The sequence below is a fragment of the Monodelphis domestica genome, chromosome 6, assembly GCF_027887165.1.
Source record: "Monodelphis domestica isolate mMonDom1 chromosome 6, mMonDom1.pri, whole genome shotgun sequence".
Taxonomy (NCBI): domain Eukaryota; kingdom Metazoa; phylum Chordata; class Mammalia; order Didelphimorphia; family Didelphidae; genus Monodelphis; species Monodelphis domestica.
In genome coordinates this window covers 5,098,139-5,120,932 of record NC_077232.1, presented here as the reverse complement: position 1 = coordinate 5,120,932, position 22,794 = coordinate 5,098,139, and the positions used below count along the sequence as shown (strand labels likewise).

At 43.1% G+C, this 22,794-nt stretch overlaps 1 protein-coding gene across 4 annotated transcripts in view; it reads left to right on the top strand.

Moving 5' to 3' along the window:
* The window catches only part of PPP6R3 (protein phosphatase 6 regulatory subunit 3), a 101,694-nt gene that overhangs the window by 37,657 nt on the left and 41,243 nt on the right, over window positions 1-22,794 (top strand). For all 4 annotated transcript variants that reach the window (XM_056801185.1, XM_056801184.1, XM_056801183.1 and 1 more), the window contains exons 5-10: window positions 1,993-2,118; window positions 8,799-9,031; window positions 11,305-11,491; window positions 14,839-14,976; window positions 18,168-18,233; window positions 20,891-21,003. In XM_056801185.1, the coding sequence (XP_056657163.1) occupies window positions 2,107-2,118; window positions 8,799-9,031; window positions 11,305-11,491; window positions 14,839-14,976; window positions 18,168-18,233; window positions 20,891-21,003 (749 nt within the window). In that variant the 5' untranslated portion in view covers window positions 1,993-2,106. The remainder of the gene's footprint in view (window positions 1-1,992; window positions 2,119-8,798; window positions 9,032-11,304; window positions 11,492-14,838; window positions 14,977-18,167; window positions 18,234-20,890; window positions 21,004-22,794) is intronic.

The following is a 22,794-nucleotide window of genomic DNA, read 5'->3' as shown; positions in this document are numbered from 1 at the left end:
GTGGAGATTGCTTGACACTGGACGATATTCACGGGGTAGGGACTTTGGGGCTTTGGGCATGTTTCCTGGGATCTGTGTCAGAAAAACTATATGAAAAAGACTGGTGGTGTAAGGAAGGAAGCTTTAGGATCTTTAGGGGCTAAGTTATCCTGAAGTCAGCTGCTTTGCCTTCCTTGAAAAATTGCTCTTGTGTAGAAAGCTGAAGAGTCTGCTTTGGGGCTGCCCGGAAGGATATTGGCCTGGGGAGGTGATGCCTTGCCGTCCTGCCTTTGGGTGCATCGCAGTTTGAGAATTGTGTCAAGGTGTGGGTTGGGCTTTTTGGCCAGGATGGAGTTGCTCCTCATCCTTCTGTTTGATGACTTTGGAGCCTTGGGCGCTCTCCATCTCTTCCTTTGCTCCTTTGATGCTCCTGAGGCTTCTTCCTAAATTTCAAATATCTTTACCCTCTCTAGGAGCTGGTGCAGTGCCGCTTAGTGCAGTTCCCCACTGAGCTGGGGCCCCCAAATCTCCAATTGTTGAATATCTGTTCCCTTTTCTTCTTTTTCATAACCTTTGGAGGTAAACACCATGTTCTTGAGCAAGATGGTTCCATTGTTTTGTTTCTTGTTAGAGATTGTCCAGTGAGAGTCCTTCTGTACTGAAAGTCAATCCTGAGACGACAGGGGCCTGCGCAGGCAGATCTAGGGGATTCTACAGCTCTCAGCCAGGAGGGCTACTTGGCTCAGTGGAGACTGGGAAAGTCCCGTTGTGTCTTTAGGGTGGGTGAGTGGCCATGAGGAAACAGCTGCTGGGGTTCTCTCTCCCTGAAGGCAAGGCTGGAGAAGAGTTCACTTTCCTAGCCTGATGCGTAGCTTAGTGCAGTGATGGCCATACCTTGAAGTCAGGAGATCGAGTTTCTGGTTTCCTCCCAGATACTTACCAGCTGCTTCCTCTGCCCAAGGACAACAAGTCACTGGCGTTCTCCACCAGATCTGCTATCTGCCTGGGTGCCTGCCCCGAGTAGGTTTAGGAAAGTGCCCTTGGACCCTAACTTTTGGAGGCACTGGTACAGGCAGTCTGATTGACAGGAATGTGGTTTGGGATTTAATGATTAGGATGGTGTAGTGTCAGGGCCTGACATTCAGCACTCCTGAAGAGAGTAAGAGCAAACGAGCTAAGATCAGGAGGACCAAAGATGCTGATGGCAGTCGATGGCAACTTTATTGGAAGTAGTCAGGATTTTTATAACAAGCTAAAGGAAAAAACTAGCTGGGTGGAAGCCATGCTTTAAGGTTACTCAGCCAACCCATGTGGCAAAAGCAATGGGACCTGGAGCTCCCACCAAAATACAGACCCAAGCCAAGTCACAAGGACAAATGAGGATGTCAGCAGGCAGCCCATTCTTGCTTACCCAGCACCCTGCTAGTTTTTTCCTCAATGAGGGGTAAGCCCTTGAGTGCTAACTGTGGCTCCTGATTTGCATATTTAACCTGATTGCAATGGGTAGAGCACTGGGTGCAGTCAGAAGAACCTGAGTTCAAATATAGCCTCTGTGATTCTGGGCAAGTCATTTAACCCCTGTTTGTCTCAGTTTCTTCATCCCTCCCTCCCTCCCTTCCAGGGTTGTGAGGGTTTAGTGAGGTATTATTTATAAAGCACAGTGCCAGAGGAAACCCTCTAGAAATATGAGCTGTCTTCATCATCATCCCATTGCATTAGCCTTCCCTTCTAAAATTGGAAGCCCTGGACCCAAATTCTCATTGATACTCATTATTTCAAGTCTTAGGATTTGAAGGATTACAATGAATCATTCATGAAATTACTTAAATATTATACAAATATGCTAGAAAGTCTATTGACATTTTCTCTTATGATGACTATTAACTTTAAGTGGATTATGTTTAGAATAGGAATGGGATTGCATTTTCAGTTCACTTTCTCCTTGGGGTGGTACATTAGATTCCAAGAGCTTCCTCCCGCACATTTGATGGCGTTATTTTTCCTTATTCAAAGGGACCTGGGCTCCTGTTGAAAAGTGACGGAATAAAGTGAACTCTGCGCCTGGCGCTGGTCCTGGCCCGTGAGAGGCAGCTCGCCCGGAGAGTGTTTCTGAAATAACTCAGGGACATGTTTGCAGTAGTATGACTTCATTCTTTCATTTTTCTTTTCAATTGAGTGATGAGTTTACAGTCTGGGAAATGTCTTTGTTCTCTTTGCCTGGAGATAGAAAATCCCATCAAGTTCATTCGGTTTAGTGGTGGACTGGTGGATATCATAAATCCCTTCCCCTCAGGGAACTGAATCTCCCAACAGTCCTTTTAAGAATCTGGTGGCAAAAAGGCTTATTTGGTGAAAATAAGTTGTTGTAGAGTCTTTAGTATCCCAGATTATACTAGCATTATGTGTGCATTTGTGTGTTTGTGTATATGCCTGTGTGTACATTCCACTCTTTGAGGTAGGTGGGTCTGGTTGAACCCAGCTCTGTTCCAGATGACTTTTTAAACAGTTGAAGCTCTCAGGGTGGTGAAATGGGGTTTATCTTGCACTAAATGTATCACCAAGTAGGCTTCTTTGATAATAGTGACCTCTTAGAGGCTGAGGGAATTCTCTACAGCAGCGGTTCTCAACCTTTCTAATGCCGTGACCCCGCAATACAGTTCCTCATGTTGCGGTGACCCCAAACCAAAACATTATTTTGGTGGCTACTTCAAAACTGTCATTTTGCTACAGTTATGATTCGGAATGTAAATACCTGATATGCATTATGTATTCTCATTGCTACAAATCACACATAATTTAAACATAGTGATTCATCACAAAAACAATATTTAATTATATGTTGAGAAATATTAATCCAGCAGGAGGCAGCCTGAGCGCTGGGGCGGGAGGTAAGTCCTGCCTGGGGAGGGGGTCCGCAGACACTGCCTTCTTCCTGTCGTCTCCCTCCAACTCGAGCCTCAGCTTCACTTTGCTGGGGTTACTTGGCTCCGTTATCTGCCCCAGGACTTGTTCTTAACCCCTCTGGAGCCAGCGCCCGGGTGCTCTCTCTGGGTCTCTGTTTGAGTCTGGTCTCCAGGCAACAGGGTAAATCCATCACCCCTCATAGGGGGAGGGCTGCTGATAGGGAGCTAATATTAGTACAATGTGCGGACAGCAGGGTCCCCGTTCTTTCTGAGATCTTGCTGTAAAGTAGCGCGATTTCTCAGCGGCTAAAGTCATCGTAAATATGTATTTTCCGATGGCTTTAGGTGACCCCTGTGTTTTGGTTGTTCGACCCCCGCCGGGGTCTCGACCCACAGGTTGAGAATTGCTGCTCTACAGCAAGTAGCAGCATTGTGCCCCTGAGAACTCTCCGTAGAAGAATATGTCACCGGAGGGAGCTAGTGCTGTTTACATTGTTGATGTGGAGGGGTGACAGAAGAGGGGGGTGTCTTCATGTTTCCTTTGTCCTTCTTTTAGCAGGAACAAACTGGAATTCCCCAACTGCTCATTAAAGTGAAATACTCCACACAAGGAGACCCCTTGGGGACCGTCCTGAAGAGAGAGTTGAATATAGGGAATGCCTGATAACCTTCCTTTAGTCCATGCTGCCCCCAAAGCCCTTTAAAAAAATCTGTATGTCTAAATGAGGAAGAAAACATTTAGCAAAAGCATGGGATCATTGAGATTGAGGAGGAAGGGACTTGAAGCCATAGTCCAAGCCTCTCAGTTTACGAAGGAAAAAAAACAGGTTTTGGGTTCACATTTGCCAGCCCGCTGATATTTCTGGTCATGGGACTTGTTGGCAAGCATATTCACTAGCACAAAAGATAGAGCAAATCAATTCTGAAACCTTGAAACTGTTCTTTGTTGTTTTTACTTGTGTCTAATTCATAAGAATTTTTCTTTTTTCTTTAAATTCTTTCTGTCAATAATAACTCTTAAGACAGAAGGGCAGGGGCTAGGCAATAGGGTTTAAGCGACTTGCTCAGGTTTCTCATAGCTAGAAAGGGTCAGTTGTCCCAGTGTATAAGTATTTTATTTCTATTGTTTAGCTTCGTCCCAGATGATTGTTACAATTCCCAGAGAAGCAATCTTTACTTCGCTCTGCTCTTCTAGTGGCTATTGGGGCAGTCAGCACTCCTTTCTAAATTAAGTAAACAATGTTGCTGCTCTTGGGGTTTTTTCTTAACTCTTTTGTAATAACTGTACGGGAAGATCTGATCCAAAACTCTCCATTTCTAGGTAATTCCTCTCTTGCTCTGGAGAGATGCTAGGGCAGAATGGCCCTTGTTGATGCCTGTCCATGGAATCAGCATTGGGGTTTTAGAGTAAAATCTGAGGCTGAGATAGTCATTGGCCTGGTTCCAAGGTCCAATTCACTGTTTTGTGGTCCATCTTCCAAGCAGTTGGAATCCTCCTGGACCTATTCTTTTTTTCTTTTTTTTTGTATTAAATTTAAATTTTATTTTCCCCCAATTACATGTAAAAACAGTTTCTAACATTTTCCAAAGAATATTGAGTTTCAAATTCCCTCCCTCCCTTCCTCCAGCCCCTACCATCACTCTGCCTGAGATGATATGCAATCTCATGTAGATTTCACATGTGCAATCATGTAAAATATTTTTCCATATTAATCCTTTTGTGGAAGGAAAATCAAATAGAAAAAAAATTAAGAAAGTGAAAAACATTTGCTGAGTATTGCTGAGAATAGCTGCTATTCCCAGTTGTTCATTGTAGACCAAATGCCTTTTCCTGAGACAGGTCAGCAGCTATAGTGACTGCTGGGAGTCACGCAACGACGAAGGAGCAGAAGTGGAACTTTAACGCACCTTGTCTGGAGCCCCTCTGACTTTACTGGTACAGTCTCATTTGGTAAAATGAGGCCTAGAAGTTTTCATTTTATAATGGAACATAGGGCAGGTCTTCTCAGTGGGCAGTAGGTCCCTGGATCCATGGGGGACGTGTTCCAAGACCTACCATGAGTGGCTGATACCATGGGTAAAAGGGAACACCTGCTGACCTCTGACAATAGGTGCTCTTTCTCCTCTCTCCTGCTCCTTATTCTGTCACTCTTGAGGGCCCCCACCCTAAAAAAAGTGGAAGTGGAAGCAGAAGACATGTGCTCAGGTAGACAGACTACTGCTGCAGACAGACCTGGCGCTTCATCCCAGGTGTCAGACCTTACTGATGGTTTGATCTGAGACTAATGAGACAGAGTTGAGTAATGTATTGAGGCTTTATTGTGGGAAGGAGGGGGAGGAGGAAGGGAGAACAAGGGGGGAGCCCACAGTCCGTAGAAGGCTAGGGGTCTCCACCTGGGTGGAGAAGGGGGCCGTCTTTTACAGGGTGGTGGTCTGGGATGAGGTAACTTGCATCATCTCTATTGGGCAAAATTGGGATACTTGTGTACAGATGATTGGACAGCCCTAAAGGAGTTAGAAACCTCTGATTCTAGGGGTGGGAAGTTGTCAGGCCTGAAGGTCAATGATGCAGGAGGTGATTTTCTGGACCTGACAGGGATAACTTAGTGTCCTGCCAGGTTTTACTATTGTGGCAATTTCTGTCCCAGGCTTGGGCAGGTGGCGGGGAAGTGGGGGAGCTTTGGTCTTGGTAGGGATTGGGGGGGGAGGGGCTTTGGTCCCAAGATTGATTACCAGGGATTTGTGGAACTTAGAGTTCTAATGACTTTTGTCATTAGAAGCTGCAGGTTTTTGAAGTCAGTGTTAGGGGGAATGTTTGGATCTCAACCAGAAAAACAGGACAGCCTCCCAGTGTTCATGTCCCTTTGAGAAAGTGATTCATTTACCACAAATGGTGTTTTATAGCCAACTTTTCAGAAACCTTTTTAGCTATTCCTCCAAAATGGACTAAATGGGCCATATTTCATCTAGGATCAATTAAAAAATCTAGTTTGTCAGTAACTTGACATCAAGAATGAATATTTTTGTAACTGATTGGAAGTTTTAAAATATGTAGTTATTAAAATACAAAGATATTAATGAAACCTCTCTATTACCTTTTCCTAATCTAAGGAGGGAGAGATAAGGCCTCCTATATGAAATGGCCTGAATTCTGACATTGGACCTGCCATTTGGGTCTACCAAAGAGTAGCTAACACTTCTGTAGTGCTTAAGGGGTATTAGGCCTTGTGTTAAGCATTGTATAATTATTTGATTCTTTTAAGAGGTGTTATCTCCATTTTAGAGATGAGGAAATAGAGGCAAACATCAGTTGAGTGACTTGCCTAGGATCACACAGCTAGGATGTCTTCAACTGGATTTGAACATGTTTTGTCCTGCTGCAGGCCCAGCACTCTTGTCTGCACCATCTAGCTGTCCATGGATTATTTCCATCCCACAGTGAGACATCAGGAATAACTAGGCCTTAAAATTTTGATGCTATCCTTGTTTAGCACTTGGCATTTGTGTTTAGTGGTTTGAGTTGGACACAAAAATCAATAAAAATTAATGACTTGGTAGCAGTGGTTCCTGGTGCACTTAGCCATGAGAAATCCTAGTTTGGTGTTATGCATTTGGCCTAGTTTGGGAAGGACTGGTGGCCTATGGTTTTTAAAGCCTTGGAAAAGATAGTTTGAATTTAGAAGGAATTCTTATTGCTGTCTTAGTGATCTAGAATTCCTGAGTGACTTGTCCTAAAACAGTTACTTAACAAATAAGTAACTGTTATGTGCCAGGCACTCTGCTAAGTGCTGGGGATACAGATACAAATGAAAACAAAAGACCTTCCTCTTAAGGGGTTTATCAGCTAACAGAGGAAGACAAGGTGCCAAACAGCTACCAAAAGATGCTGAATGGCAGTGGGAACTAAGGGGCTCAGGAGCCTGGGCAAAGCCCCAGATGATATGTCTGAACTTAGCTCCTTCCTTAAAAGGAGGTGGAGTTTGTGGCTCCACCTTCCCACTGGGGAGGCCACAGGGTGGTGATGAGGTGGAGTCCAGGGGCCTAAGGGGGAAGTCAGGCGGAGAAGTCCCACCACAGTAGAGCCAGGTGAAAAATGGGTTCTCTGTTCTACCCTATTTGTTTCAACCCAAAAAGTGGTATAGGGATTTCTAGTTTCTTGGTGCTCTAAACATTTTGGTAATTTCTTCTCACCTGTTTTTTGGGTGGGAAGGAGAGTAATAGCTAAGTTCCCATTCTTTTAGGATTCTTCTTTGAGATCTTTTTGCCTCTTTTAGGCCAAACAAAAGAGTAAAGACAACACTAGGTTTCTTTGTTTTTTAACCTTTTATAAAATTAGAGACTTCAGAAAATAAGCCTAAACAGCAAAACAAACAAAGAAACAATATTAGGATGTTAGTAATATAAAGGGATTTTGGGGAAAATCTTCTAGTTCCTCTTTTTATCTGTGTGTGTTTGTGCCTTGCTTTATAAGTATATTGTCAGCTAGAGGCTGGTTGTTGCCTTTTTGGGTGGGGGGGGTCTCTTTCAGACAGGCATTCATTTCTTTAGCCTCTCTCTCTGCTTCCTTTTATCTCTTTATTCTGTCCCTTCTCCAGGCAGAAAGCATTCGTTTATGTGAGTGCCAAGTGTCCCAAGAAGTGCCTTTGCAGTTAGATGGGAACTCACAGACCCTTTTGTTTTAAGGGTTTGGAAGTTTGGGTCTTGGTTTGTTCTTTTATAATTCCCTGTGGTTCAACTGTCTTTGCAGGTAGCAATTGATGAAGCAATTGAACCTAATGGGTCAGATGGGCCCAGTCTTGACTGGCAAAACATCTCCAGCTGGGAGTAATTGTGCTTTCTACCAAAGCCTCATTCCAGGAAATGGGCACCGTCTTACAGTCATTGCTGTCAAAGGGCTCTAGGAGACTGTCCTAGGAGTTAAAGGGGAGGTGGGATGATTTGCCATGTTGTTCCTTTGTTCAAAGATTGTGGGACCTTCATTGATCCTTGAGATTTCAAGGCCAGTGAGGCAAGCTGCTTTATTCACTCTTCTTTTGGGAGGATGAGCCATAGGGCTTATTTGGGGGGAAATAAGGATTTCTTTCTTGAATGTGCTATTCTCCAGGAGATTCAGAACTTATCAGCTGTCTTTGTAGCACTGTACTAATTGGAGGAAGAATTTGTTTTGGGACAAGGGACTGGCTTCAGTTTTTCATTTTGCTGCTTAGGTTTTCTCAAAAATTGAGGAGAAATGACTTTTTCGTTTCCTCTGAAAGATGATCCTGAAAATATCACAAAAGGTGGTGCCTTAATGTGTTTTTTTTTTTTTTGATTGGCCAAAAATGAAATGTTTTCAGGAATCCCACAGTACTTCTAAATCCCATAGGCAGAGTTAGAGTGGTTGAGGCCAGGGGCCTTGTCCTGTTTTCTATCTCTTTCTGCCTCACCCTGAGCTCAGTGAACAGTTGGAGTTGAAAGTCATTGCTTAGGTACACTTTCATAGCCTTCATTTAAACAAGAGATTTGATTTTTATTCTATGTCTCATTTTGAAGCTATTGGTATGGTCACTGTACTGAGGGAAAGAATGCCACAGCTGGAACTTAGTATATTATTTTATAACCATGAATTTGTGTAGAAAGAGGAATCATGTTTGACTTCTATATTTCATGATCTCTTCCCAAGTGGTTCATTCTACCTACAAATTTTTTTTTTAAGTTCAAAGAGTTTAAAAAATAAAGGCCTTCCATTTTGGGGAGACAAAGGTCTAAAGAAAAATCAAATTTATCTGCCAAAAGTTTTCATTTGGATTAAAAGTTTCTTTCCTATATAAATGTCAGTTTGGGATTTTTGATTATAAAACTGAACTGATTTTGTGAGAGGTGGGGAAACTGTAATGTTTATGGTTAATTTTGTGATATATTTTTCCATTTCTTCAGACCAGCATGTTTTGGAAATTTGATCTTCACTCATCATCCCACATAGACACACTTCTAGAGAGAGAAGATGTAACGTTGAAGGAATTAATGGATGAGGAAGATGTTTTGCAAGAATGTAAAGCTCAGAACCGCAAACTTATTGAATTTCTGTTAAAAGCAGAATGTCTTGAAGACTTAGTTTCCTTCATTATAGAAGAACCACCTCAAGACATGGATGAAAAAATCAGATACAAGTAAGGAAATAGAATGGAGAGAAAAGAAAGGAGAAAGCCACATTATTCTTAAGACTTTATTCGTAGAATATTGGTGGGCCAATCTTCATGGTTCCAGTGACCCTGTTTTAAAAAATCATCATTTGAGACATAGTGTTGGGGCTTAGTCTTTTGAGTAAAATGAAGTCCAGGAGGCAATACAATGGATGGAAATACAAGCCTAGAGATGGGAGGTCTTAAATTCAAATCTGGCCTCAGATACTTCCTAGCTATGTGACCATGGGCAAATCACTTAACCCCCATTGCCTAGCCCTTACTGCTCCTCTGTCTTGGAACCAATACAAAGTATTGATTCTAAGGCAGAAGGTAAGGGTTTGGGGAAAAAGAAAGAAAAAGAAAATGAAGTCCATTGGAGTCGTGAATCTGAAACTGAAGAATTCTAAATCTAGTCCTAAGGCTTCCTAGGAGGGCACAGTGCTTTGTAGATCTCCTGAATCAGTGCTGAAACAGATCTCCACATAGGAAGACTATCCAAGAATTTTCCCCACTTTGTATGTGGGAAGAAGGAAGTTAAATGACCATAGAGCAAATTTGACCAGTATTTGAATGCTTTTCTGATTCTTGTCTTATGCACATTTAGCCAACTACAGCAGTGTCCTGTGCCCTAAAGACCTAGAAACAATTAGAACAAACTCTGGCCTTTTACTAACTGCCAAGATTAAAGAGCTCCTTAGGAACTTTAAGGGAAGGCTAAGATTAGCCAAATTGAAGCAGGTAATCACCTGGATATCAATCCCTCAGTAACTGAGTATTTACCATTAAATGTTGAGAGGACTTGTATTATGTCTATAGATAGAAAGAAGAATCCTATTAATGAGCTCAGGGCAGGGGGGGCTACTTCTATAATTCCAGATAGGCAATGAACCTGGCCATTCAAAGAAGTGGGGTCAAATGGGGGCTTCTCTACCCCCTCTTCTAACCTCCCACTCATTTTATAGCAAGAACTGAGAACTCTACTTCATGGGGTAAGAAATTACCGAGACTTGATACAACCCTTGTCAAGACCCAGGAGACTTGTATTTCAAGGACCATGAGCTCCAAGAAGAGACTTCATTTCTACCAAAAGCAGTTTAGAATATCGTTCTTGGCCCAGATGACCACCCTGTGCCAAACTCAACAGCCGACATAACTATTACCTGGCCTTTTGCTGATCCATCTTAGCTGACTGGAGAATGTGAAAAGTGCTTGGGAAGGAAAAGACATGCCTGACTCAGAATATCTCACACAGTGAGGGAATTAAATGTAGACTCTGACATGTTTTCCATGGACAAAAGAGGGACAAAAGAGGGAAAGCTTTGTGAGGGTTAGGAGCTACAAGGTCAGGGTGAAAGGCTGGGACAAGCAGCTTATTTATTAGCTGTGTGAAGGGCAGGGAGTATTGAGAGTGGGTGTTGGGGGAGTTTCTCTGAGCCTTATGAACCTCAGTTTCCTCACTTGCAAAGTAGAGGCAACATTTTATGCACTGCTTATGTTAGGTTTAATGCACAGGTCGCATTGTGTATTCATGTGAGCAATGATTATGGGAGAAGATGGCCAGGACATCAGAACAAGTGGGAGCTTAGACACCAAGTATCAAGTAAGATTTGGGAGCAATTGAGGACACGATCCCCTGCTTCAGATAGGATAAAGCCTTTCACTGTTGGTTTATTTGGGATCAACTGGTCACTGAATACTTTGTGAGACTCCTTCCAAAGCTTTCTCTGGGCAGAAATGACATTGACTTTCGGATCTGTGGAGTGGTGGAGGCTGGCCCTGTGAGTTCTTAAAATATAGCACAACTCTGACAAAGGTTTAATTTCCCAAATATTTAAGGAACTAAGTCAAATTTACAAAAAAATATCAAAAAAATGGGTAGGCTATGGCATTTTCTCATAATAAGCAGACTGGCCTTGCCACTAAAAAATCCAAAGGCCTTCTGAGCCCTAAGGAACACCTGTAGTTCCAATGTAATTTCCTGCCAACTAGCAGGACTCCAGGTTGTTTTGCAGCCTCATCTGGCCACTTAAAATAGAACCACAGATTTTCATGGCAAGTTCCTGACACTGGCTCAGAAGTTTTGCTCTCTAATATCCATTTTCATTTGTAGATGGGAAAATATTTTATCCAAACTTCCTCAGATTCCAAACTGTAGTTTGAGTGGTTTCATAAATTTGGAGGAAACTCTTCTAACTTTTGTTGTCTTGTATGTAATACTAATTTGTAATTATCTGATAATGAATGTTCTTTTCCTCTAGGTACCCAAATATAGCTTGTGAATTACTCACTTCTGATGTCTCTCAGATGAATGATAGATTGGGAGAAGATGAGTCTTTGCTAATGAAACTATATGGCTTCCTCCTGAACGATTCCCCTTTGAACCCATTACTGGCCAGTTTCTTCAGCAAGGTGCTAAGTATTCTTATTAGCCGAAAACCAGAACAGGTAAATACTTTTCCCCCAAAGATGGTGTTGCCATTCTTTTTATGAACATGCCACTGGCATGTGAATGGCAGGGTCCTCTATTCAGAAACCCTCTCATCCCCTCATGTGCTCCCTAGCCCAAGCTCATAAGACAAGGCTGAGTGGGAAGCTGTAAGAAGTGCCTGGTTTGGTACTGGCTAAGAGACAGAAGGGTGGATCAGTGGAATAAACTAGGGGTAAATGACCTCAGTAAGCTAGTAGCTTCTGGGACAAGAACTCACTATTTGACAAAAACTGCTGGGAAAATTGGAAAACAGTATGGGAAAGATTGGGTTTGGATCGACACCTCACACCCTATACCCAGATACATTCAGAATGGGCAAATGGCATAAATATAAAGAATGAAGTCATAAACAAATTAGGTGATCATACATTAGTATACCTGTCAGATCTATGGGAAAGGAAGTAATTTGAGACCAAGCTAGAGATAGAGAATATTTGCAAAATGTAAAATGAATGACTGACTATATCAGATTAAAAAGTTTTTGTACAAACAAAACCAATGCACCCAAAATTAGAAGGAAAGCAACAAACTGGGAGAACATTTTTATAATACAACTCTGACAAAGATTTAATTTCCCAAATATTTAAGGAACTAAGTCAAATTTACAAAAAATATCAAGCCATTCCCCAGTCAACAAATGGGCAAGGGCCATGAATAGGCAGTTTTCACAGGATGAAATCAAAACTATCAATAAGCACATGAAAAAGTGTTCTAAATCCTTCCTGATTAGAGAACTGCAAATTAAAAGAAGTGCCTGGTTTGTAAAAAGAAGATGCTAGTCACTGGTGCACTGTGGTGCTTATTATTAGTAAGTCCACAAGGCCTGGTTTTTAGTTAGTAGACAGTGGATTTGGAAGCATGAGCACGAGAGCTTCCAAAAGCAAGTTGCTCTTTCTGGATTTCCCATTTTGTTAGAAGTTTCTAAGTGCTCGTGGTCTCCCCTCTAGCTGTCATCTTAAGAGAGATGGAAATCCTCTTCTGATTGTTCTGAGCCAGTCTTCAAAGAGGGTCGGGGTCATTCATTACCCAAACCCCAGCTTGGTCAGCCTGTGCCTACTTAACAGGTTTTCCCTTTGGTTCCCCTAGTGTGCAGCCATGTTGGTGAGCCTCAGGCTTGTTGCATGAGCACCCAGTGATGTGGGAGTTTCTATTGTTTAGAGAGAAGAGGAACTGGCTCTGGTGAGGCTGTGGGTGAAAGCATCCTGGGAGGCGCTTTGTCACTGACTCAGATCCAGAGCCTTAGATAACTCAAGAACATTGTGTGGCACTAGGATGTGTTTTAGGTCCAGGTGCCTGAGCCCTCGAATGAAGCCTGTACACAGATTTACTGCTGTTAAACTGTAGGGCTGAAGATTGGCAGTCAGCTGGGCCTGGTGTGTGAGATGGTTGCTTCCCTGAGGGAGATTTAATGCTCTGTTTTATGGACTTTACTAAAAGATGTTTTTTTTTTTTTAAACCCATACCTTCTGTCTTGGAGTCAATACTCTGTATTGGCTCCAAGGCAGAAGAGTGGTCAGGGCTAGGCCATGGGGGTCAAGTGACTTGCCCAGGGTCACACAGCTGGGAAGTGTCTGAGACCAGATTGGAACCCAGGGCCCCCCATCTCTAGGCCTGGGTCTCCATCCACTGAGCTACCCAGCTGCCCCCCTAAAAGATGTTTAAAGTATGAGCGTGCATGGGAGCCTCAAGAAGTGACAGATTTAGGATGGCAATAGAGGGGGCAAGAAAGTCAGTCTTGAGTGAGCTGGTCTGTAGCATTCAGAGGCTAGTCAGTCTCTCATTCTAGGTCAGACTAGGAGAGATGCCCAGAGTATCTCTGTGACCTTATGGGGAGTTTGGACATTGGCCTTCCTATTATAAAGGGTCCCTAAGAAACTCGGTCCAAGTTCTAGCCCATCTTTAGCTGTTTGGGCCCATTTGAAATGAGGCTCTGAGGACCCTGACCTGACCTAAATCCATCTTAGATCTGACTGGCTTTTTCAGATCAGTTCTACAGATTTTTCTCGAAGGTCAAGTGATCCTCACAATGAGTTGCTGGTCTGAAATGCCTGTAACCTCTTGTGTTTCTTAGACATTGCCAACCACATTTAGACATGTTTAGACATTTTTATTTATTTATTAGACACATTTGGAACCCTCTGAGAAGAAACGGGGAAGGGGTGGAGGTGTAGCAGTGGGGACACGGCATCCCAGAGCTGGTCAGGGTTGCCTTCCCTACCAAGTAGCTCCTGCTTATAGAGCATACCAAACCACCCATTCTGTCTCTAGTACAAAAAGGGGATCCTTTAATTTGCAAGAATCCTATTAGGGAAGCGTATACTAGAAACTACCTGAGCCTTTCTAGTCTTCCTAGTTCCTTCTGGGCCCTAGGCTAATGAGTACCTTTTGAAGCCCATTTAAAATCCAGCGAGCTTTCTCTTTTCATACCATTGTCAAATTATCAAAATCTGTTAAATGCCAGCTCTTGCCCCCTCCCATCAAAGTTCTTCCTCACCCTTCACTGCTGGTCTTATACGCTCAACTACCTCTGACTCTCCCCACTTGATGCCAACTGTCTACTTGAAAAGATCAGGGCTGCCTGCCTCCCTCCTTCCTGGATCTGCTCATCTATAGACAACCCTGAAGTTTTATACTTTCAAGTGTCATTGGTTGAGGCCATTCGTGGGCATGGAGGGCTGCTCCCCTTGGCCCCAGGCACTCCCGGAGCAGAGCATGGGTTGAGAAGCCATGACTTCCAAGGCCCTTTTCCTCTGTTCTGAACTGTCTCCTCTCATAGCCTCCCAAGCAGTACATAGACACACAAGCCAGTTCACTTTTCCTGTAATAGTCAGCGTGGGCCCAGTTTTCTGCTCATGTTTATTATTAGTTGACAAGCTATCATCAGACCGCCCACATTTACTCTCTGATATACCAATGGGAATAGGTTAATTTACACTAAATTCAGATCTGGTGAGCATTGCTTCAGCTGTTAACTCTGTGCTTTCTGAATGCTGATCTCTGCCCCAATTGGATGGCTTTTGTTGGCATTCACTTTTCATAGGCCTCTTGTGTACCTCTAGCTAATTGGCATTTTCTGATGCAGTGTTAGATTTATTCATCCTGAGTGTGGAGTAATGATAAAGCCAGCAGAGCAGAGTTGCTGTTTGTTGATATATGCTTACAGAATGTTGACATTGAGACATTTAAATTGTGTCAGTGCATCTGACTTCTCAAAACATTCCAACATTTAGAATGACAAATTCAGACATGTCCTTGGGCCTCAGAATGTATCAATATGAATAAAGCTTTTTTCCTTTTCCCTCAGATTGTGGATTTTTTAAAGAAGAAGCATGATTTCGTAGACCTTATCATAAAACACATAGGAACATCTGCTATCATGGATTTATTGCTCAGGCTACTGACTTGTATTGAGCCTCCACAGCCCAGACAGGATGTGTTGAATGTGAGTACAATTTTTAAAGATCTATCTTTCTTGAAAGCCACCCTAGTGGAAGAAAGGTAGAAACCATCATGACCCTGCAGTAGACATGGGAGGGAAGGGAAAGATGGTGGTTCTGATGGCAGGAGACATTCAAGTGTCCTAGGACCTGGATGTCTTTGGGGTGTTTGAGAACTAGAATTGCAGCCACACTCTAGGGGCTTAAAGTTCTCATCTGAGTATATTCTGGCTGTCTTGGAAAAGTTGCTTATGTCAAAGGGCTGTCTGTTAATGGCCATACTTCTCCTGTGAGAAGAGGGAGAAGTTTCTTGGGGTTCAGGTCTTGGCTTTACCACAGCAGGTACCAGATCTTGGGGACATGAGGTTTCAGATAGGCAGGCCTTTTTTTCATGGAGATGAATTTCTCAGGAAATAATGGGGTAACAGGCAGAAAAGGGAAATTTCAGGAGTTCTTATCTGTATCTTTGCGTTTCATGCTGTCTCTTCTATTCTCCTCTTTCCCTTCAATGCCGTCCTCTAGAAATATTTTCCAGGTCATCCCATTTGAATTAAATATCTGCAGGGCCCAAAGGAGGTAGGGAAGGGTCTGCAAGAGTGTTATGTCAAGTTCTGCCCAAGGCTCTGACACATTATGTTAAAGTTTAGGGCTCTGATGAGATGGGCAGATGTCTTTGGGAAGGTGTGCCAGCCAGCATGTGTGCCTTTTACCTCCAGAAAGGTGTCTTGACAAGAGAAGCAGGTTGCAATGTGGGTCTTTAGTGGAGGGTTGGAAAATGTATGAGGAAGTTTCTCTGAGGGCTGGCTGGCATCTTTTAGGTGGAGGAGGCTGGGAGTCAGGCTTTCTCTGGGAAGAGTGCTGCATTGTTAATCCCAGGGAAAGGCACAGCTATCTCAGCCTGGTGTTCTTTCTGGCTTTGGAGAGAGGTGTAAATGACTTCGCTTCTTCTTGGGACCTTAGGAGCAATGAGAATCTAGGGGCAGAGGGAAAGAGTAGAAAGGAGGGTGTTGAGTTAAACCCTAGGGATTGGATCTACAATGGGAGAATATTCTAAAAAGTAGATGAAGCCAAGTGGGTATTGCCATTTCCTCCAGGTATTTGATCAGGGTCCCTGGGCAGTGGCCCTTAGGATGTCAGTTCCCTACTTCTTGCCTTAGGTTGTTACCAGTCTCTATCATAACATTCCTTATTTCATTCCATAATCTTCCATTAAGCACCTTTTGTGTGCAGTGCTGACCTGGGGATTCAGGAACAAAGCTGTGGAGCTCTGAGGGAATTGGTGAAGTTCTGTTGCCAAAGCCTTTCTCCTTCCTCCATTGCTTTTGAGCTGGGAAAGGGGTCAGGGCCATCTTCTAAAAGGTGAAGCAGAAGCTGAAAATCATAGCATCATAGCTGGAGAGACCGTCATCTTACAAAATGCAGGAAGAAACTAAAATCTTAATTGACTTGCCCAGTGTCCTGCAGGAAGGACGGGTTTGCTGGTGGACATGAGGACCAAGCGTACCCTGGATAAAATGTTCAAGATCTTGGAGCAGCCTCAGGAGCAGTAGGCAGGACAGGGTCCATTTCCTAGCAGGCATCCCCTGGTCAGACCTGTGAATTCAGGGCTCTAGGCCCCTAACTAATTCCTAAGCATGTGGCCTATTCATAGTTTTGGTTCACACTTTCCTCTTCAGGAACAGAAGTCTCAACCCTTTTCTTCTCCTCCCCCTCTTTCCATTTAGAGCCAGCTGCAGCTGACTTTACAGCTCGGTCTGTTATCTCAACAAGGCTTGGGGGTTCTTAGTTCTAGGCACAGCCTATATTTTAGGATCATGAGATTCAGAGCGAGAAGGAACCATAAAGATTGAACTCCCTCATTTCATATACAGGCCTAAATACATGCTGAGGTGATGTTGGCTAAGCAATTTGGCCCCCCAATCCCCTGGCTGCCAGGTTGTCAAGCGTGGGCTCTCCCCAGCAGCTGACATCCACATGTTAGAGGTTCCCTTGGTTCTTCTTGTTCAATTACAACTATTGCATCTCTCCTGCCTTCCCATCTTTGAAGGAACCGGGGTGGGGGGGTTGGGGGGGTGGGGGAACAACTTGAGTTGGGGAGAGGGTGTGGATTTCAGTAGGTCTAGGAAACATGATGTAACATTGTTCCCTCCACCCAGACAATTAGAAAGGGGGGGGGGAGAAGAAGGAGATGGGGTGGAAATGGGGCAGAAACACCTTGAAACTAGGACTTCTAGAATCTGGGGCAGCTTTTAGTCCACTACTCCAGTATTGATATCACTTGAGGGACATCCAGCTTTCCTTTTCACTTATAGCATTGGCTTAGACCTTCACTTTCTTAGTAAACTTATATTTTCTTTGTTTCTCAGCTCTCTTCCTCCTCTACTTGGAATCTTCTTTCTTTTTTTTCTCTCAATTTATAGTTCCCATAGCTTTTCTCTTTCTTTTTAAAATTCTTACCATTTCATCATAGTCAAAGCAAGAAGCAAAGGCCTCAGTTTCCTCATGGTAAAAATAAAGTAAAAATAAGTGGTCTCCAAGGTCCCTTCCAGTTTTAATGCTCTCATTCTGAGATGGATACTCATTTTAACCACATAAGTACTTCCTAAACAAAGCAGTAAGTGGTCTGTCAGATTGATTTTCTAAAATTTTCAATCTTTAACCACATGATGCTGAAACTTGCTTTCCATTGCCTTTTTTCCCCCTTTTGGCAGTAATCTTTACTTGGGTTAGATATTTAAACAATACCTATCACACAGTTTCATTTTCTTAAAGTTTTATAAAAGAGATTCCTTTAACCATTTAACCCTGAGACATTATGTCATTTTTGCTGAATGTCACACCAAAGTATGCATTCTTTCATCTTCCCATCTCCTTCCCTTTCCCCCTTTTTATTATTTCTGAATAGCTTGGCTTGTGAATTTTAGCCATCCTGTGAATTATCCCTTGATTATGATGTTAAGTCATAGTTTTTTGGTCATTGATATTAGGATTTGGGGAGTTCTTGTGATTGTTTAATGCTGGTGTTTCTAATAAGGTATTCACTGGCACTTTCACTGGGGAATTCTTAAAGCTTTATATCAATCAAAGCTAGAGAAATGTGTAAATATTTTACTTAAATCTGATGATATTTCCAACATGTTTCTCTTTGTTGGCATTTGACCAACAGCAATTCATTGCTTTATATCATGTTTTCCAGTGGTTAAATGAGGAGAAAATTATCCAGAGGCTTGTGGGAATAGTTCATCCATCTCAAGAAGAAGATGTGAGTATTATTGTTACATGACTATGACTATGCAGAGATTGGTTTTCCCAATTTTACGAATGGGGGTTTGGATCACTGAGCATTGTTACTGTTCTATAAGTGAAAATCAGTTTTGGCTACAGGTTAGAATATCAATAACCAAGCATTATGGAAGGAAGCCAGCAACTTTTCAAATAAATCAAATCAAATTGGACTTTTTGATAGTCCTTATTTCCAGTATATCGTTTCATCCACTACTGAGGTGAACTTCTGTGTGCCTTGTAGGTGTCTTCAGGGGTTGCTGTAACAGACTTATGTTGTAAACAACCTGGAATGCTAAGGTTACATGAACTTCGTTTTTCTTGGACAAACAAAATATGTAATCCATATTGACCCATTTTCAAAACATTTCGAATTTTATAGGGCCTAACAGACCCTGGTGAAACTGGATGAATACTTTAGTGAACTTGGTTTTTCCAGTGCTTAAGAAATGTCCTAAAATATGGGTCAGCAGGCAGGTGATGTAGCTTAAACTTTTTTCTGAAACTGTGCTTCTCTCTGGCTACCAAACCATCATTTTCCTTCAATTCCCATGACATTTTAAATATAAGTGTTTAGCCAGTTATTGTTGTTGTACAATGATTTGTCCCTCGGTGATCTGACTAGAGATGCCTTGGGGGCAGAAGAGCCTCCATTCCTGTGGAACATGGGGCTCGGCACAGAGATATCAAGTTTTCCAGTTGGAGTGGTTAGGATCTGAAGTTGGAAAGGACTCTATAAACCATGAATCTAAGCTCTTTCCGGTTATGGGAAACAGTTTACAAGTTAACACTGACCTTCTGTTTCTAACCATGGGAAAAACTTGTTACTCCATTGGTCACCTTGATCTTTTGGAGCTCTGTCTGTGACTAGTTAACCCTAGTGGTTCTGATGGGGCTGCTTAGCTGGCAAGGCTCCACAGGGAGGAGAGAAGCAGCGGCTATATAGGAGAGAGACTCGACTGCCCACTGGGAGCGCTATGAGTGCTGCTCCTGCCTTTTCTTTTGGCGTCCTAGAGTTTCAGGTCTGTTGCATTTTAGAAATTGGATTCTGAGAGCACTGTGATGAGAGGCACATCAGCATTGAAGGGAAGGGAGGAATGCAGAAAAGTGAGGTTCTGACCCAAAAGGTATATCAGGAATCTGTTCTACATATGGTCCTTCCCTATATACAGGGAATTCTGCAGGGCGCAGGGAGGAGATAGGAGATTTGGCTTTTCAGAAAGGACTAACAAAGAAAAGCCCCCTGTATCTGCCTAGGACAGTGGATCCTGTGCCACATTGAGATGCTTTGCATAGCTTGGGATTTGAACATTCTTCCCCAATGTCTTCAACATGGTAGACACTTAGGGGAGGAGAAGAACTTAGTCTTTGTGCTTCAAAAAAAACCCCAAGAAAGCCCACTATGGTAGATACTTGACGATTATACTCATAGCTTGCATTTACAAGGTGTCTTAAGTTTTACAAAGGATTTTATAAATATTATCTTATTTTATCCTCACATCAGTCCTGGGAGTATAGGTGCTCTTGGTTGCCATTTTACAGACAAAGAAACTTGGGCATACAAGTTGGGCATACAACTCATCCAGGATCACTCAGTAAAGTCTCAGACTAGATTTGAACCTAGGTTTCAGGAATTTCAATCCAGCACTCTTCTTGACTTTACTACCTGTGCTTCTCTAATCTGTGCTTCTGGGCTTGGATTCTTCCTATCCCCACCCCCATTATATAACACCAGCAGTGAATATTTTACATTATGTCCATTAGAGATAGTTCTTCGCAAAGTATTTGTAAGGAAAATAGGGTATCATGTGAGTGAATTATAATTTCATTTTATATTTTAACCTTTTATTTGCTATTTAATCTTTTATCTGTTGTTTAATATTTGGGGAATTCAAACTAAGTTAAAGATACAATCTCCCCCTCAGTTTGCAGTTAAATTTGGTGGACATACTAGAGAACAAGGTGTGATAACTTAGCTTTGATGATTCCTAGGGGAATAGTTTCCTGTGTGTTCTGCCATCCATAGAAAGACACAGTGGACCAGGAGGACATGACAGCAACCAGGGGAATAGCTCACTGATCATTGGCTTGGCATCTTTGAGCAGAATAGATTTATTGTTCAGCATTGAGGGAATGCTGGATCTGGGAAACTGTCAAAGGACAAGTCTGCACCCCTCATGCCTTCCAAGCCCTGACCCTGCAGTATTCCAAGCCCACTGTCGGAGTCCCTCAGGGTTGGAGAAAGGGTTCTGCCTTATGGGTAATTGTCCAGATTCCAAAGAAACTCCATACTTCAAGGCCATTAGCCATTCTTTGGAAGTGGTCTCCATTTGTTATATGTGCTAGGGGATCTATGCTGGACTATCCTTGGTTCTGCCTGTAGTCAGTAATCGATGGTGTAATTGTCTCCAGTTCTGCTGGGATTTGTACCCTGAGGTTTGGGGAACCTGTCAGTTAAGGGGAGAAGTAGAAAAGTTCTGGGCCTGTCCCAAGGAGTGCCTGGGGGCTGGGCTGTTGAGAGAATGTTCTGGGTCCTCTTCCTTCCTAGCCCAACTCCAGCCCCCCTCTCCCCTCATCGTTTTGTCAATTCTCCTTTTCTGAGGGTGGTGGTGTTAAAAACTCTGCTTTTCTCTCCAGCGGCATTCTAATGCCTCCCAGTCACTCTGTGAAATCATTCGCCTCAGCAGAGACCAGATGCTGCAAGTTCAGAACAGCCCAGAACCAGACCCCCTACTGGCCACTCTAGAAAAGTATGTTCACTCTGTTGTGTGTTGTGTGTCCAGTGTCCCTTACCACTGCTGCTCTTTTCATTCCATGTGTGCTGTGTTTGGCTTTTGGGGTGAAACCATAGCCCCAGAGACAACAGACTATTTTTAATTTACCTGGTCTAAGAGTTACACTTGTGGGACCAAGTCATCAAAGTCACTTGATGCTCCCCAATGGTAAGTAAACTTATCTACATCATATCCGCTCTTTACACTACTGTGCAGTGGCCACCCCTTTGTGGTCTGGGCTCCTTGACTTTAGGAAGGTGATTTTGTACAGTCTGTCTGTTTACTTTGCATGACTCATGACAAATGCCATTTCCCCCCCTTTTATCATTTTAAAATCCAACTCTCAGAGGTGCTGCTTTAAAGGGTCAGGCTTTGCAGTTCTCTCCCCACAGTTACAGCACTGGTGTTCCCCCTTGCTTTTTCACAGTTACCTTCATTGTCAAGGTTGACACCTTTGACTGATTTCTGCTGGTGAAAGATGATCCCTGAGAGTGGGCACTGGTCCCGAGCTCCCCTTGGTTTCCAGGAGCACATCTGCTAGTGAGCATCACTTGGATTAGAATGGAAAGGTGGAAACTTCCCCTGTCACCCCACCATGGCTCCATAAGAACTTCTAAAGTGCAGCCCTCATTTTTCTTGAAAGGGCTCTGTGACCTTAATATTGGGGACAGCTCAAGGAAACTCTTCGAGATAAGCTGAGGCCATTCTTCCTCCTTAGGAGAAGGGAAGTGATCATTTCCATTACGAATGAGGAAGACAGTCTGACTTAGGGAGAGTGGGCCTCAGGGCCAGGAAAGTCTGGGCTTGAGCTTTACCTTCTACACATAACCTCCATCTGACCCCAGACCTATTTGACTCTGGGCAGGGCCTTTACTTCTTGGTCTTCTCTGGCCAGCTCTTTTTAAGAGTAGAATTTGCAGGGATGCTGCTTCATCACTACTAGGGAATTCCCCATACCAGGGAAGTCCAAGGTCAGCCCATGGGAAACTTCCATGGGAAAGGGTTGAGGAAGCAAAGCCAGGAAGGTTTTTGTTGTAAGATGCAGAGAGATTCTAAAGCCCCACTCAGCTTACTTCTAGGGCATAAAATTATTTTAAGACAAATTATTTTGGCTTATGAGATGATACTTTTGGTGAAATAAAACTTTGCTATAGCTGCTGTTGGTCCCTAGTTTTCACACATCCATATTTTCTGTGTGGCTCATGATTCCAGCACTTGAGCATCTGCATTCAGAAGTCTGCCCCAAGAAACTGTCGGACACACAAGCCTAATAAAGTTTAGTATATAGCAGAGGGCCTGGCACTCAGGAGGGACAGCAAGTTCAGCTTCCACATTTCTCAGAGGGAGAGACAGAGACAGAGAGAGACTGCCACATGGCCAGGCCCTCTGATGTCCCAGCCAGCCCTCTTTTCACTGCTCCACTGTAGTTATCCATACCTTCATTCAAGGCATAGATGAAATATTGATTACATGTGTCCTCTAAGCCTCTGTTAAACAGCACTGAGTCAAGCTTAAATTTCCAAGGTGCTTGGTCCACCAGAGCCTTCTCCAAGGGAATGTGAGCCAGTCAATGATTCCTCTTTGGACTTAGCCAGGGAACCAGCTCTGCCTCTTCCTAGAACGGTTCTATCATCTCACCTCATTCTGTTTTGTTTGTTTTTACTTTTAACTAGAAGCATCTTGGAATGGCTTTTTGATCAAAATCTAGGGCAATTGATCTATCACATTCCCTTGCTGGAATAGTCTAGTAACCCTGAGTTAGCATTC